At 36.0% G+C, this 15,816-nt stretch overlaps 1 protein-coding gene across 2 annotated transcripts; it reads right to left on the bottom strand.

The window, feature by feature from the left end:
* Window positions 1-11,348: 11,348 nt before the first annotated feature.
* On the bottom strand, window positions 11,349-15,473 carry LOC121811378 (probable ADP-ribosylation factor GTPase-activating protein AGD11). 2 transcript variants are annotated; one of them, XM_042212227.1, is made up of 10 exons: window positions 15,193-15,473; window positions 15,050-15,126; window positions 13,464-13,541; window positions 13,280-13,364; window positions 13,107-13,182; window positions 12,295-12,458; window positions 12,081-12,219; window positions 11,885-12,001; window positions 11,725-11,820; window positions 11,349-11,656 (listed from the first exon to the last, which is right to left on the bottom strand). In XM_042212227.1, the coding sequence occupies exons 2-10, from the start codon at window positions 15,093-15,095 to the stop codon at window positions 11,435-11,437; spliced, it is 1,023 nt and encodes a 340-aa protein (XP_042068161.1). In that variant the 5' UTR covers window positions 15,096-15,126; window positions 15,193-15,473; the 3' UTR covers window positions 11,349-11,434. The 2 variants fall into 2 exon arrangements, with proteins under 2 accessions (XP_042068161.1, XP_042068162.1); XM_042212228.1 differs by lacking the exons at window positions 15,050-15,126; window positions 15,193-15,473 and having other exon boundaries at window positions 13,097-13,182; window positions 13,464-13,547.
* Window positions 15,474-15,816: the final 343 nt, after the last annotated feature.

Raw genomic sequence — 15,816 nt, 5'->3', positions numbered from 1 at the left:
ATCGTCGATTGCTTGCGCCTTCTCCACGATGATCTTCAATACTAGACCACGGATCTTCTGACTGGTGTCCCGAACTGTATTCCGACATCAGGGTGGGCTGATCTTATCGAAACACTAGGACTCGAATAAAGAAGACAGAACTTTCTCACGGAGGAAAATTCTTCAAGAAAATCGTTCCTCACTCAAAATATGAGGGTGGACGAAAATTTCATAATGAAATTCATCATCAATTTCTGTCTCATTTATTCTCCTATTTATAATAGTTCATATTGGGCCCAGTTAGGTATCTATGGAAGGTTTTGGATATGGGCTCACCCAATTAGCTTTTTCCTAATTAAATTGAACCCACAATTTAATACAAGCTTATATTGGAATATTACGAGCAGCCACTACAGACGTAATATTGAACTCCCCATCCAAATCCGAAATTACAAGTAATCCGGGTTTCCACTTTATTTATTATTTATTTCCCGCGCTTAAGATAGAAATGTCCATTAATTAATTAAAGTCTGATATGGACTTAATTAATTAACATCTTATTAATTCCAAGAGTGGACTTAGCAAGAAACACTTATTTATTATTCATAGAGTAATAAAACTCCAACTGGCCAGTTTCCGAATAATAAAACCTTGTTCAAGCTCCTCTTGAGGACATTATCAAACGAGACTCACCTCGCGCACGATTCATCATAATAGCAATCCTAGCACCGCTAGATAATGATCACCACTACCCAATATACATGGATCGTTGGGTGACGAAAAACCCGCACCTTTGGTAAGTCAAAGTAGTAGATACTCAATATCGTATGCTCAAAGCTAACGTATATTGATTAAGAAATAGATATTTATCAAGACCTCGTCTTTCAGTAGATAGCATAAAGACACGTCTTGCTGTTAGATCCATTCAGTGCTATACCACACCAACGTCATCTTACTTCAATGAGGCTTAGAAATAATCGGACTGATATTGCAACCTTTCACGATAGGTAGCCAAAACCTATCTAGGTTGTGAAATTCTTCTTTTTCTTTTGCAAAGCATTGCATAGAACCGACTGTAGTTACCTTAAAGTGGACGACGCCCACAACCAGTCTACTAAGCAAAAGACTTAGGCTTTATTTACTTCTTATGCATTTAAATGTTTATAAAACATCTTATAAACGCAAAAGTAAACACAATGTAATAATATACTGATTCTATTCGTGCAAACTGCTCGAATAATACTGAATCGGGTTAAAAGTGGATTGTAGAGTTTTTCCATATACAAGCAAAATTCCTATTCGTGCGAATGTGCTCGAAACATGCTTTTCAGTATACTAAACCCTAACAAACTCGAGGATAAAATGAAAGAGAAATACCCGGAGCTTTTCGTTAAAAATGAGTAAATTTCAGGACGAAATTTCTGTTAAGGTGGGTAGAATGTAACACCCGTACCTTTAAGAACGAACCCAATTTATGTAACGAAATAATTGATAAAATTATTTCGAAATACTATGCTTCTCGATAAATGTGATTTGGGAAATCGTATGGTTTTATGTGTTTAATGTGAAAAGGAGCGTGCTTATTATATTTAATTATGAACGTTGGGAGACACGTTGAAGGACTCTTTGAAAGAATGACGACGAAATTGCTAATTTTTGTAGCAAGACGAATGAAATACGTGGAGATGGATATATTTTCTTATGGAAGACGACGTACGTAAATCGAGGAATGGTTGAAGGGATTATATTTGGAACAACACCAAATATAAGTTGTGCCGTTAAACGTACTTAATTTTTGTTCGAGAAGGATGAGTTAACAAAATTTAATAAAGACCCGTGAATTTGAATTATTGAAGGAAAATACGAAAATATAAAGTATGAATTTATTTTAGGCTTTTCAAATTTAATTAGAGTCCAATTATCTACAAATAGCTTGGACCCTAATTATTTTAAATCCACTAAATAATAGTAGCAACACCAGCTTGGGCTTAAAACACTTGAGCCCAACAACATGTAATTAATTTAAGTGGAGCCCAATATCTCTCCAAGAAAATGGGGTAAGCTCAAGAACTCTTCTTCTTCCTTTTTCCCCCTAGCCGACGCCTTCTCCTCTTCAAGGAGGAGACCCTCCAAATTTCCACCTCTCCACATTCTATCTACCTCCATCAATACCTACAAACAAAGAGTCACCACCACTCATTCATTTACCTCTTCCCCAACTTTTCACAACTTGCAAAAAAAAAAGAAGAAAGGTTTGAGAGAGAGCCGAGAGAGAAATGAAGGGAAGAGGAGGAGGATTCTTTTCACCATTTTTTGTTCACTCACCACCAAAACCAACCAAGTTGAAGGTATATTTTTCCCCTATCCTAAAGCATGAATTGTTGTATGTATATATATTTGTCATCATTCCATAACTCTTCCATAATCACTCAACCAACTCAATTTGTAAAACAAATCAAACGATCGCCGTACGTAATCGAAGGTCTCAAAGAACTTAACTTTTTAATGAGAGTGTTTGTTGCGGGTTGAATCGGGGTCGTTCGGGGTGGTTTCGGAGAAGGAAAAGCCGCTGCCGGCGACGTGCAACGGCGGACAGCCGCGCTCGACGTTCCCCGGTGCGGACAGCGGCTCCCGGCGCGACGGCAGTAGCTCCCCTTCCCCGTGACAGCAGCGGCGGAGTCGTGGCAGCAGCGGCGTCGTGGCAGCAGCAGCGTCACGGTGACGGCGACGACTCCAGCGACGGCGGGCGACTTCAGCAGCGACGGCGGGCGACTTCAGCGGCGGTGTCGTCGCTTTCACGGCAGGGACGGCTGCTGTGTGAACTGTCGAGAGAGAGAGGTAGAGAGAGAGAGGGTGGTGGGAAAGAAGATAGAAAAGTTGAGCCACTTTTGGTTTTTGTGGAATTGGGCCTTTGTGTAAATTTTTTTTTTTAGTTGGGGCCTTATTAATTAAAAGTGGAAGTTTAGTTAAAATTTGGGCCTCTTTAATTTAAGCTTTGGGGCTTCCTAAAATTTTTAATTGGAGGAATAAGGTGGGCTAAGTAATTAAATCTTTTGGAGCCGTCAATTAAAATTAAATCGTGGGAATTTATTTAATTAAATCCCGGAACGTTTTGAAGAATGAATAATTTTACCCTAAGCATGAAATAATATGTTTTCAACGTTAGATAGTTGCGATAATTAAAGTATACGCTTAAATAAAGTTTTTTTTTAAATTATTTCCGACGTCATGGAAAATACGAGGAGCCAACGGAGGAAAGAACGAGCGTAAGCGGCCGACCGGCGCCGCACGCGACGCCTTGGGCGACCGCCGAATAACCAAAAAGTACGAAAACCGAGAAAATGAATTTAAAAGATTTTAATTAGAGTGCATGCATTCTAAATACCTTCGTTACCGAGAATTGATGTGAACTTTATGTATTTTTCGAAAAGGTGGTTCGCACGCACGCTAAAAGTCGGAACGAGGAACTATTTACGGAAATCCTAAGCTTTTGAGGTGGGCTTTATTACTTAAACTCCTTTATTTGCAATGATATGTATATGGTGAGATAAGGGTGGTTTAAATGTTATGTCATGCCGTATTTTATGTTTTGAATTGTCTATCTGATTGTCTACTAGAATACTGTTCTACTAGACTTTGATGGTTAACGAATTCGGGTCTAACTAGGGTCTAAGCCCTACTTAGGCTAGTGCACTGATGGGAATCGTGAGCCGTCCTCTAGGTCGGCCGGTCCAGTGATCGAGTTTGTGGCTACGTTCTCGTTTCACATGATGGTTCAGATATGGTACATGATGGAGGATGACGATTGTCCGCGCGGACACTATTTTAAGGAATGATTTTAGTGTCTCTCGGCCCTTTTAAAGTAAAACCCGAGTTTCACTCAATGATGGCTTGACATAACTTAAACGATAAATGTATTTCGGGCTTGAGTTCACTGGGTGCATCAAGTACTCAGCTCCTGCATATATTTTCCCTATGTGTAGGTTGAGCGAGGACGGGAGGCGGAGGATGTTGAGCAATGAGCCAAGATTTTTATTCAATAAATGTTCCGGTTACTACTGTGTCCTCATACATAGTAGTAGTCAAACTCTCAATTGCTTCCGCTACTCAAAGTTTTAAGAACTCTTATATTTTTCTTTAATCCGTTGGACTACTTTTATTCGAACTATGTTGTTTCGTGATCTAAGACTATGAGTTGATAATGGAATTTCGTCTTTTGATCTATAAGTTGTACTTCCTTGATTGTTTACCCCATTTTTCCCCGCTTCTAAATTCCCCCACTAGTCGCAATCCACCGTGCTTTCTATCCTTAGGAAGTGCGGTCGTGACACTTATACTCCCCATCGCTATAAATAGTGCACACCCTAAAAGTATCACAAATTTTAATAAAAATTGGATAGAATATTGATTAATGTCATTATGATGGTTCACATTCGATTTATTTATAAATAGGTATGCAAAATGAGGATAAAATAAAAAAAATGTCCAAAGAATAAGATTAATACTGTGGTCAATTAAAAAGACAAAATATGCCACACGTTTTAGGTACTAAAACGAAAAAGAAACAAAAGAATGCGTTGATGAAAATAATAAGAAGCATATCCACAAAATAACACAGTAGTACCATAAAAGGTAGTAGTATCAATAAATATTTTTAAAAAGAAAGAAAAATATAACGCTGAATTGTAGCTTTATGTAATTTATTTTTAAAAAACACGTTTTTTTATTTAATGAAAGGTGCTAATGACATGGAATTATAAAGGTTGCAATAATGAGATCATCGATGGGTAAAGGTAAATAATTCTGTCAATCTTAAGATCGTCATATTGCACTCACTTGCAGTTATAACTTTGGATCCAAATGTTTTCATGCAAAGTGTCTAAAGTCTCAAGATATAGAATGGAAGCAAATTATTTTCCTGATTATTTGTCCAACTATATTGGAAATTATATTTGGTTCCACAAATTTAGTCTATTTCACTGATGATTTCCCACTAAGGATATTTCAAATAATTATGCTCTAAACAATGCACTAAAAAGGATATTTCAAATAATTATGCTCTTAACTTTCTTAATACTTTCTACATCAACTATCAATAATAGGCTTACTAGTGCGCGGCACATGCTTTAGTATAAAATTAGTAAAAAAATGTAGAAATAAAATGATCTGAGTATTCTTAGTGAGATAGTTTGGATCTTGGTTTTAGTTTATTTATGTTTTTTTATGATTGGTTCATGTGGTTGATTTAATTGCTCTTGCACTATTATTTATTTATTGCCCATCTATTGAATAAACCTAGACATAGAATTGAGAAACTTGAGCTAATGTGTGAAGTAATTAACTCTTTGATGTATTAATAGGTAGACTAAAATTCAATTTTGGTCCCTTACATTTGCCTTAAAATTCTTTTTGGTCCCTTACATTAAGTTTGTGACCTTTTGGCCCATAACATATTATTTTGGTACATTTTGGTCCCAAACAAGGTCACAAACTTAATGTATGGGACCCGAAAAGAATTTTATAGAAAATGTACAGTTTCAAAATTGGACTTTAGTCCTAGATTATAATTAAGCTATTAAATTGATCAAACATTTTGACTGTTAATTTTAAAAGAAAATGGTTATTTTGGACCAAAACAATATGTTTGGGACCAAAAGATACCAAAACAATATGTTATGGACCAAAAGGTCACAAACTTAATATATGAGACTAAAAAGAATTTTAGGGCAAATGTAAGGGACCAAAATTAGACTTTAACCTAATAGATATTATAAAATGAACTACCCGAAGGAGACTTTTGTTTTAGTTGAATAATTTAGGAGTTGGTGCACTTTAAGAGAAGACACATTAGCTTATCAACCCTTGAAACCCTAGTCGGCATAAAAGCATAGATAAATTGGTCACATATTAGTTGTGTAGTCGAGCCCATAAAATTCTACCTCTCTTGTATGGTGATTTTCACCAATTGTTACTCCCTCCGTCCCACAATAAGAGTCTAGTTTTACCATTTCGATCCGTCCCATAATAAGAGTCATATTTCACTCTTATCATAAATGGTAGGTGGGCTCAACATTCCACTAACTTATTCCACTCCCATTTTGTTATAAAATCAATATATATATATAAGTGAGACCCATATTCCACTAACTTATTGAACTCACTTTTCTTTTCATTTCTTAAAACATACTCCCTCCGTATTCAAAAAATAGAAACATTTAAAACGATACGAGTTTTAATGCATAATTGTTAAAGTAAGTGAAAAAAATTGGTAAAGTAAGAGAGAGTAAGAGAAAAAGTAGTGAAAATAGAGTTAGTGGATTGTGGGGTCCATGTCCTAAAATAGAAAGATTCTAAAGTTTCTATTTTTAAGGAACGACTCAAAATGGAAATAGTTGTTATTTTTAAAAAACGAAGGGAGTATGCCATAACTAAATAGGACTTCTATTCCGGGAGAGTATTTATTTATTTTTTGTTTAATTTAATTGTTTAGATTAGAAACAAACCTCTCTTTTATGGTTGTTTAAATAGTGACCGAAAATGCATTGTGCTAATTAAATCTTGCTACCATAGTCTTTGTGAATAAAATACGCTTGCTTTCTACTCCTTCCATCTTCCGTCCTACCAATAGTGAGGCGTTATATTATTGCACTCGTTTTGAAAAATTGATACTATAAAATAGTTAAAGTGGAGAGAAAGTAAAGTAAGAGATAAAATAATGTAGATATGACTATTCTCTATATTATTCTATCTCTTACTTTATATTTTCGATACATTAACTTTTTTATACTATAATTTTTTCAAAATGAGTGCAAAAATACAGCACCTCGTTTATGGTAGGACGGATGGAGTATTTATCATACACGCTTATGGTAGGACGGATGGAGTATTTATCATACAGATGTGCATATGACTGAAATAAATTGTGAGTCAATACACCAAGCAGATTAATTAATCAACCCTTTTTTTAATATTTAATTAATTTCCATCTTTTCCACATTCTCAATATTTTTCCAATCAATCATACTATCCCTTTTAGGTGGTTTATGAATAACCACCTGACTACACGATTATAATTTATATTAGTATTTTTTTAATAATAATGTAAGTAGTTAAGTACCAGTAATAAAAATAATTAAAAACATTATATTATTGACAAATTTGAAAAAAAACATAAAAGTGGCAAAATATACAAAATATTTCAGCCGTCCATGAAAATTAGTCACGTGCATCTATTTTGGCACGTCTACCAAAATTAGTCTCTATCTATTTTATGTTATTTTTTTATCCAATGAGGTGAATCTCATTTTTAGACTATTTTTTATAAATAAGGGAATAAACAATCCGAAAAGCAATAATTGAATTACGAAATTAAAATCTTGAGAATAGAAGAATAAATTGTTATCATTATATAGTAAGGAACATGATTATATTTAGATAAATAAGATACTCCCTCCGTCCCGGACTACTTGCACTTATTTCCTTTCTGGGCGTCCCAAGTTATTTGCACTATTTCCATTTTTAGTAAAATTTTTCACCTACAGCCGTAATATTTGACTTTGCTATGCACTCATTCCTTAATCTCCGTGCCGAAAATGAAACGTGCGAGTAGTGCGGGACGGAGGGAGTATTTTTTGTGAGTAAAGCTAGACTATTAAATTTAGTCTTTATTTATAGAAGATGAAAAACTATGAAATGTGGTATATTTAATATTTTATTTAGTATAAAAATATATACTAGTATTCATTTAAATTTAATAATATAAAATATTTATTATCTAACGAGATTCTGCAAATTGTAAAATATCTCATTGGACATAAAATAGATGAAAGAGGAGACCGTGTAGGCTCATTCTCTTCTGTGGCTGACCATGAATTGAGGTCATGTCGTAGTTGTTTTTTCAGTAATGAATAGGGAATAAATACATATCGCATGAAGTTGAATTAAAAGAAGTTGAAGAGATAAAAAAAGTGGTGAATCATTTTACCAAAATGTCCCTACATACGTGGGAACATAAGAAACTACCTAAAATCTGCAAAACATAAAAAATAAAAAAATATTAAAAAGATAAAAATAAAATAAAAATAAAAACTACTCCTACTTACTCGTGCTCCGTCCGCTCCATGTTACTCGCACTTTTCACTTTGACCGAATAAATTTGAATATGAGTAATTAGTGTAATTAAATTAAATTAAAATTTTAAGTGAAATAAGACAACACTTGATAAAAGAAACACGAACTAACTCTAATATCTTAATTAAATACCATAATTTTTATCTAAAATAGAAATAGTGCAAATAGTTTGGGACAATCCGAAAATGAAATGAGCAAATAGCATCGGACAGAAGGAGTATATAACAACAACAAAAAATTTACTCCTTCTATCCCATAAAAATATAGGCAATAGGTATGACACGAGAATTAAGACAAAATTGGTAAAGTAAGAGAGAAGGGAGAACGGTATGGTAAAGTAAAAGAGAGGAGAAGAATGATAGTTAAAGTAGTGTTAGTGGATAGTAGGACCCACATTATTAGATTGACATAACTTTTCAAAAATGGAATGCACATATTTTTGTGGGATGGATGAAAATGGAAAATGCACGTATTTTTATGGGATGAAGAGAGTATTAAAGAACCTGAGAAGGCGGAGGGATTAGAAGGCTCCGCTGCCGCTGGACCACCGATCATTTATTGTAAAAGTTATTGCTATCTCATATCTATCTTTAAGTACTACCTCTTCCATCTACTAATATATACTCCCTCCGTCCCGGGCTACTCGCTCCTTTCCTTTTCGGCACGGAGATTAAGGAATGAGTGTATAGGAAAGTCAAAAATGACGGCGGTAGGTGAAAATTTTTACTAAAAATGGAAAGAGTGCAAGTAACTTGGGACGCCCAAAAAGGAAATAAGTGCGAGTAGCTTGAGACGGAGGGAGTACATATTAGTTTTGTAATGAAATGGAAGTGGAATAAGATGGTGGAATGTGAAACTTATTTACCATTTATGGTAAAAGTGAAATATGACTCTTATTGTGGGACAAATAGAAATGGCAAAATAGGACTTTTATTGTGGGACGGATGGAGTACAAATTATTTAGGGTGCAGTTGTACCCCTTTGTTCTCAGCTAAATCTGCCAAGTGGACACAAGCTAAGACCCTCCGCAACGTTTCTCTTATCCGTCTTTTAACTGTCTCATCTCTTAATTATTCATGGACCCTACTGTACTTTTCACTCCATCTCTTAACTAAGAGACAACACCTGCAACCCTCCATCTCTTATCCGTCTCTTAACCATCTCATCCCTTAACTATTCATTCAATTTCATTTTTTATTTTTATTTCCAACAAATTCAATTAATAAAAACACACTTCATTAAATAAAATAAAATTACAACTTAAAATCCTAAAAAAATACATAATTAAATTCATGGCAAAATAAATAAATAAAATGTAATTTAAAATATAATTTTATAGAAATTATAAAAACTACTCCGTCGGCGAATCATCCCCCGAACGATGTGGCGGTGCACCGAATGAAGGCGGAATACCAAGTTGTCCCGCCAGATACACAATGTCGGCATGATGGGCTTGATATTGGGCATACGTCATGCGGGAAGTGTCCGCCATCGTGGCGATGAAGTACATGGACATTAGGGAGGAGGGCAGCCCTTGGGAGGGCGGCCCTTGGGAGGGCGGCCCTTGGGAGCCCGTCTAGCTTGATTCGCCTCGGCCCCTCCTCCTTGTAGCCGCCTTCGCCGCCTTGGTCCCTTGCGGCCGACGGCGCCCACGGGAGGACCCCCTGCATCGGTGGTCGTGCACTCAACCTTCTGTGAGGCAAACCCTTGTGCGGCGCTGCCTGAACCGCCCTCACTAGACGATTATTGGCCACCCGCCGTGTGCTTCGTGCGTTTCGAGGTCGAGCCTGTGCTGGACTGGACATCGCCAGCCCACCTTTCCTCGTCTCTGACCACCTCCCAAACATCGACATGTTTGAATTCTTTGCCGTTGTAGTAAAAAAATACTCGCAAAGCCGCTCTCAGAATGTCGGCTCCACTGGCTCCGCTTTGGTAATTCGCCGCTTCATGCTTGTAGATCTAGCAAAATTTTTTGACTTCTCTGTCGACTCGGTCAAAATGACTGTGGAGCATCTTCAATGTGCGGCGGCGGGACCCCTTTGGCTTAATCTCGTTGTAGGCGTCGATGATCTTTTCCCAAAAACACTTCCGGGTTTGTTGATTCCCGACGATGGGATCGTACGAGACGCTGACCCAGGCGTTGTACTGAGTCATCGTGTCCTTGCGGCTGTATGGATGAAGGCCTACATCCTCCTCCTCCTCGACCGCCTCCTCCTCTTCCTCCACGGCGTCAAATGCGCGAGCCCTGGAGCTGCCATCGCCTCGTCCTCCTTTCGGATTGGGTTCATCCGGATAATCATCCCTAATTTTGGATAATCCATGCGAATACCTCGGGGCGTAGGGACGAGCGTATGCATCCACATCAAAATGGGGTGGTTGGTACGCCGCCGGCGTCGACGAACCGGAGCTGGAACCACCCAAGACATTGTACATGCCTCCCCAGTCGCCAAACGCGTTTATAAAAATTGGAGAGGTGAGATGAAAATTGGAGAGGAAATGGAGATGATTTGAGAAGAATAGATGTGTGTTTGTGTATATAATGAGGATGAAAGAGAAGTATTTATAGAATAAAAAAAGAAAAATATATAAAGTAAATAAAAAAATAACCGTTGAACGGTCATATGACCGTTTTTAAATTTTTTATTATTATTTTTTTAATTAAAATCAAATTTTTAAAAAAATGATTTATTGCGTCAGCATGACGATGCTCGATCGCGGGCCGGCGAGTGGGCGTCACGCCTAGCGCCAGCGCGCGCCAACCGTCTCGCTGGGACGAGACCGGGACCAGACGTGGGGCTGCAACGCCGTCTCGTATCGCCGAGACGAGATAGAGATGGCAACGAGACGCGTTGCGGATGGCCTAATACGATTTGACCTTATTTTAAGAAAATATAAATACGGGAACGTATTTAGTATCTTCTAAATTTTGTGGTTTTGAGGTGCGGGAGTTACGACATTGAAGGCAGCCAAGAGAGCATGAGAATGACAAAGTACAAGAAGTAGATACATGAAACACTCGCCTCGTTATCTTTGATCAACCTTTATCATAATGATAGTTTCAATTGTTTTTGTTTCACTGATTTTATTTAATAACTGCTAATAAACTTGATTTCATTATTTACTAAGTACTAGTAATCACAAACGAGCATGAAGGCATTTTGTTCAAGTGATAACAAATAATTCAACCTGATCAATTTTATCTATCTCTCATCCACCAAACCAAACTAAAAGCAACCACATTGATGAGTTAAAAATTTGAAATCTATTATACAAGCAAGCGTATGCAAAGGTAATATACATATTTAAAAGTTAGTTTTGGATGATGCTATTGCGTGAGAGGCATACACTCAAGCTCGATCTCGAGTGAACCTCTTTCAACATTCTGTAAAGAAATGCAAACAACTTGCTTGACTCTACCCGGTTGGAATGTGACCGCCCCGGTGGAGGATGACTCTGTAGCCCTAGCAACCGACAGCAGTGGTTCGATATCAATCACAGCGTCCCCCATAAAATCATCTGTTGAGAATGTATCCTTGTCATACACATCCTGCCAACATAAAAACTACCTTCATTAATACTTACCACAAATTAAAACATAACAAAACTAGTACTTACCAACTTCAAAGGAGGTATATCTGATGGAATTGACAACATTAGGCATTCATTCCATACAGGGTTGATGTTATTTTTTATAACCCGCGTCTTCATTGACTGCACTAATCAACTGAGATTATCGTATTTGTACATTAACATATAAAATGAGTGACATACAAACCTGATTTCCGAGTGAGAGGACGACGTAGGGGTCACTAGACACCATATCTCGGACGACTAGGTTGGTGCCTCGCAGTATACTCACCTTAATCAGCCCTACAAATTCGACCATACCTGCCTATACCAACCACATACATTAATTAATTGATAGGAGTATATTTATACAGAGATTCAAGAAGAATGAATTCAAAATTGACCTGGCTTTTGTTGTGATTGTGAGTCTTATGTTCCGATCTTTTCTTGTGGTGACTACGCTCATGTTTCTCATTATCGCGCCTTTGGTGGTAGGAAGAAGACGGAGGATGTAAAGCAGTGTTGAAGAACTCGTATTTTCTCCTACGCATGAGGAAGAAAAACATATGGAAGTATATACTCATACCAACGAAACGAAGAAAATAGGTTGGTACCTACCTTATGAAGTGAGTCCGCTCCTGAGCACTAGAGTTGGGATTTGGTTTTTTATACTTGTCAGGAATTTGAGCTTCATATTTCAAGTTCACAACACTATTTCCACCCATTTCAGTTATACTATCTACTTGCTCGTGTGTCCATTCATCAAGATTCACAGAAAATACCTGCATACCAAACATTAACACCAAAAATCAAGGGTCTTATATCTACAATTATGAAATATAAAATACTACTCCCTCATTCCCCCCAATACGTGTCTTGTTTTATCATTTTGTTTCATTTCACTTTTACTATTAATGGTAAATACATTTCTAATTTCCCTCACATTTCACTTACTTTTTCAACTTTTATTTGTTATAAATCTTAAAACTGGTGCAAAATAAAATTAAGACTCAAATTGCTGGACGTAGGGAGTATATTTGTAGAACATTAAGGAAGACAAATAAGGAAACAACCCGAGTTTTAATACACATAAGAAAGAGATAGAGAGAAACAATGGTTGAAGTATTGTCACCTCATTACAAAGAGAAACTTATCATAAATAGATATAGAATAATATTGGTAGTTGAAAAACAAGTCTATTTTTTATGTTAGAAAATTTGAATAAAATGAAGGATCCTATTGTTAAGATATGTACTCCATGTCCATGCTACAGGTGGAGGAGCTATGGACTTGTGCAGCTGTTTGAAATCAAGAGAAAAGCCATAAACATATGGAGTACTACAAATCAATAGAAAAAAAAAAAAAAAAAAAGGAAAACAGAACTTGTTAAAAGTGTTTGATCAGTTAGTGACATCCATACCATACCATACCTTTGATATATGCACTCCAAGGCTTCTATGAACTCCAGAACATTTGATACAAATAAAAGCTCCAGTAGTAAGAGATCTGAGTTTTAGTTTTCAAATTAATTTTGGATCATGCGAAATTACACATGTTGATGTTGGAAATTAGATTAGGGGTAAATAATTAGATGGAGAATTACACCCATTTGGGATCTGGTGCTCCACAGTCTGCACAAGTTGCATTGTTAGCTTCAGATAATAAACCCTCCAGCCTCGCACGTGCACCTAGTTGACACATTGCATTTTTTATAAATAAATGTTTTAGTCGATGTGATAGTGAAACAGGGGAAAAACTAGAGAAATAAAGAGAGAATGTTAACTTACCTAAAGCAGAATTCTTCCATTTCTTTGAGTAGCGACTCCAATTTGAAGAGGTCTCCATTTTAAGACAGGAGGAGGAACCTGAGTAAACAAGAACTATCTAATATCATTGCCTTAAACAATACTTTTTTATATATATAGGGGTGCGTTAGAATGATAACTCATATTTATGGTGATAACCTAATAACCTACTCCTTCCGCCTCGGCTAAGATGACGCATTTCTTGACCGACACGTGATTTTAGGAGTTACAATATTGGTTAAAGTATTTAATTGGAGAGAGAAAATATAGGTGTAAGTATTAAAATAGAAAGAGAAAAAAAGCTGAATATTTTAATAGGACAGAAAAAGTGGTTGGGTGCATTAATTGGAGAGAAAAAAGTTTCTAAAAAAGAAAATGTGTCATCTTAGTTGGGACAAACTAAAAAGAAAAACGTGTCATCTTAAGCTGGACGGAGGAAGTATCATTTTATGGACGAAATATATCATTTTTGCTAAAATATTATTTTATACAAGCAAAATATTATTTATATTGACATCATATTTATACATACATAAGAACATAATCATTTTATACAAACAAAATTATCATTTTATTGATTACAAGTATCATTTTATACATTAGGAAAGAATATCATTTTATTGAGTATAAATAGCGCAGGGTATTCGGTCGGTTCGGTTCTAACCGAACCGAATACCCGGTTAACCGAAATCAAAAGAAACCGAAATTGAAGCACCGGAACCGAAACCGAATTGGCCTCGGTTCGGTTCGGTTCCTAACCGAATAGGGTGGGTTCGGTTCCAATTAACCGAACCGGAACCGAATTAAAAAAAAAAAAGTTTTTGCAGTTCATGGGGATCGATCCCTGGACATTTCATACGAAAAATTCCCAGCCTAGCCACCACTTGCGCTATATTGCGTTTTTGGTATTTAATCGGTTTTTCGGTCCTAAATTCGGTCACACCGATCGGTTATCGGTTCTAACCGATAACCGATCAACACTTGAAGATGGGAACCGAAAATAACCGATAACCGAGATGGGGCGGTTCTCGGTTAACCGAGAACCGAGGTGTTCGGTTCGGTCATCGGTTAACCGACTAATCGATGACCGAATTATCAGCCCTAAGTATAAACATCATTTTTAGTGAAAAAAAAGATATAATTCGTCCATAAAATAATAGATTGTCCACGATTTATAGAACCATTTACTCCACTTTTAATATGCTGACCGCACATTCCATTAACTTTTTACACTCATAATCCATTATAAAACTAATATTACTAAAATTGGGTCACACATTCCACTCACTTTCAGCCTTTACTTATGTAACACAAAGTCAAACAATTTCTTAAAATACGTGTGAGTCAAAAGGCTCTTTAAATGGTGGACGGGAGGAGTATGCAAACAAAACAAGATATCTAATCATCATCGCCCTTTCCTACACACAGACAGAGGCCAACCAAACCAAACCAAACCAAACAAAACCAAACAATTAAAGCAATTCCTCAGCAATTAACAAGAAGAGGTCATACAAAAAAATTATCACAAAACAAATCATAATTAATTAGAAGAGGAGAAATTACAACACCTGGAGAATCTTTAGTTTGTGTGGTGTTGTCTTCATGAATAGACATTCCCCCAATTCACCAAATAAAGAGAAACCATCTGGAAATTCATATTGGTGAAATAAAATAGATTAATTTTATTTCGAACCAACGAAGCTTGTATTACCTGTGATGATAGGTGAATGCCAGCTGCAAAATTAGATGATAATATTCAATCATCGCCGATGCTAATTGCGTGGATTAAATACTACAACTTGAGAAATTCATCAAATATAACACATAGAGGATTCAAATTCTCAGATTAGCTGATAATTGATCTTTTGAATTACAAGTTTTGGATTTTTGGTCGGAAATTTGTGTATAAATTTGTTTAGCAACAAACCTAACATATGCGATGACAATCATAAAAATAAAAATCACAAGATTTGTCAAGTTCGACAATGGTGTGGAATGGATATCTTGGCAGTTATGATTGACGGACGTTATCACGGAAATACAAATGCATCAGCAAAAAGTATTTATTCAAGAATAAAGATAAATTGAAAAAAATTGTAGTAAATACAAAGTTTGAATAGAATAAAACAACATATTTTGAATTAGCAGCATCATTATTTACATACTTCTAATTTGACCCTATTCATAATTATAGGAGAAAAAATAGTATTATAATTTTTCTTTAGTCATTTATATTATTTTAAAAAATATATAATTCATTTTATTCTTGAAATATTTATTAAAAGATTCACAAATCACAATAAAAGTTTAAATAGAATAATTATTTATCATATTT

Source organism: Salvia splendens, chromosome 7 (genome assembly GCF_004379255.2).
Source record: "Salvia splendens isolate huo1 chromosome 7, SspV2, whole genome shotgun sequence".
Taxonomy (NCBI): Eukaryota; Viridiplantae; Streptophyta; class Magnoliopsida; order Lamiales; family Lamiaceae; genus Salvia; species Salvia splendens.
The sequence above is the reverse complement of the archived record's forward strand: the minus strand, read 5'-3'. Positions and strand labels throughout refer to the sequence as shown.

Coding starts and splice junctions, on each gene's coding strand:
- LOC121811378 (XM_042212227.1), bottom strand. CDS start 15,095: ATGTCTATTCATGAAGACAACACCACACAAACTAAAGATTCTCCAG. Junction 12,459..13,106: donor TTGGAGTGCATATATCAAAG/GTATGGTATGGT, acceptor TTTGGTATGCAG/GTATTTTCTGTGAATCTTGA. Junction 12,002..12,080: donor ACAATCACAACAAAAGCCAG/GTCAATTTTGAA, acceptor TGGTTGGTATAG/GCAGGTATGGTCGAATTTGT.